This window comes from Saccostrea cucullata, unplaced genomic scaffold (assembly GCF_032062105.1).
Source record: "Saccostrea cucullata isolate Sc308-1 unplaced genomic scaffold, CSIRO_AGI_Scuc_v1 ctg16865, whole genome shotgun sequence".
In the NCBI taxonomy this organism is placed as follows: Eukaryota; Metazoa; Mollusca; class Bivalvia; order Ostreida; family Ostreidae; genus Saccostrea; species Saccostrea cuccullata.
Window position 1 is genome coordinate 6247 of NW_026940379.1, and position 1731 is coordinate 7977.

Here is a 1731-nt window from a genome sequence, read left to right on the forward strand (position 1 = left end):
TATTTTTTTCTCTGAAAAATAGTAAATGGGTTTGCCATACCACAGAGTTTGGGGGATTTTCAGAATCAACAAAATCTTTTTCCCCCCCTTTGTCTGTATATAAGCCTATAAACAAGCAACATATTTCCAGATGCATATGTAATTACATCCATGTAAATTTAATTTATTCAAAACATATAAAATTTAAAATAATTTTCATGTAATTATTAAATTTATATTAGCCCCTTTGTCAAAATAAACCCAAAAACTTAAAAAAAGAGCCCACAACCAAAAACAACCCAGACAACCACCAAAAGAGCCCACAACCAACAACAACCCAACAACTACCACAAAAAGCCCACAACCAAAACAACCCAGACAACCACCACAAAGAGCCCACAACAAACAACAACCCAGACAACCACCACAAAGAACCCACAACCAACAACAACCCAGACAACCATCACAACGAGCCCACAACCAACAACAACCCAGACAACCTCCACAACGAGCCCACAACCAACAACAACCCAGACAACCACCACAAATAGCCCACAACCAACAACAACCCAGAAAACCTCCACAACGAGCCCACGACCAACAACAACCCAGACAACCTCCACAGAGAGCCCACAACCAACAACAACCCAGAAAACCTCCACAAAGATCCCACGACCAACAACAACCCAGACAACCTCCACAGAGAGCCCACAACCAACAACAACCCAGACAACCACCACAAAAACCCCACAACCAATAACAACCCAGAAAACCTCCACAACGAGCCCACAACCAACAACAACCCAGACAACCACCACAAAGAGCCCACAACCAACAACAACCCAGACCTCCACAACGAGCCCACAACCAACAACAACCCAGACAACCACCACAAAGAGCCCACAACCAACAACAACCAGACAACACCTCAACAAGGAAAACAAGTACAACCAGTCCTCCCCCGGAAATATCAAAAGTAACCACATCCCCAGCACTGTGCAATCTGGACAAACTGATGTCCAAGTTTAAGTCCAACCTTAACGTTGTCCTTGAAGGAACATCGAAAAAGCAAAATTTTCAAGAGGAGACAAGCTGAATTTTAAATGTGCCAAAATACCCGGTTTATGAATGGTTCTTTGGACAAGAGTGTGGGTTGGCGGACCCTGGGAAAAGGAAATACCTTACTGTCAAAGTAAGTAATGAAATCGTCGCTGGCTGGAAATTAGCTGCTGATCTGTAGCTCTCCAAAAAACATATATTATAAGGCGCTCCCCATGTAATTTTTAAATGACGTATGATAAGATATATAGGTCTACCCCTCATACTATAAAATATCCATATTTTATAGTATGAGATGCCTATATATACTTATCATACGTCTTTACAAATTTACATGGGGGGCCTATGATATTGATAATCGGAGAGCTACAGTGCCACCCTTTTCAAAAACTTTTTATTTATTCCCCAAAAAAGTGTGCTCGGTTCTCGATTTATTTCTCCATTTTTTTAAAATTGTAATCTAAACTATTACAAACCCGGGTTGTTCCTGACATATTTTTTGACTCTTTCCACAACAAAACATTCATCATAATTGTTGTTAATAGTCCTCCTGGCCCTGATTTTGTAATCATCGAACATTTCGCTTACACATACTGCCATTTTGGTGTCAAAGATAATTCGGTCCAATATGCTTCGTTCAATGTCAACTACGAGAATACTTGAAAAAAAGAATTTTCTTTTTAAATCTTCCAT

The 1731-nt window shown here is 40.2% G+C and overlaps 1 protein-coding gene across 1 annotated transcript; it reads left to right on the forward strand.

Moving 5' to 3' along the window:
- Window positions 1–258: 258 nt before the first annotated feature.
- On the forward strand, window positions 259–1008 carry LOC134255303 (salivary glue protein Sgs-3-like; the record flags this gene model as incomplete). Its single annotated transcript, XM_062737827.1, has 1 exon — window positions 259–1008. A coding segment is annotated over one exon (750 nt), but the record flags the coding sequence as incomplete, so codon positions are not given.
- Between the last annotated feature and the right edge of the window lie 723 nt (window positions 1009–1731).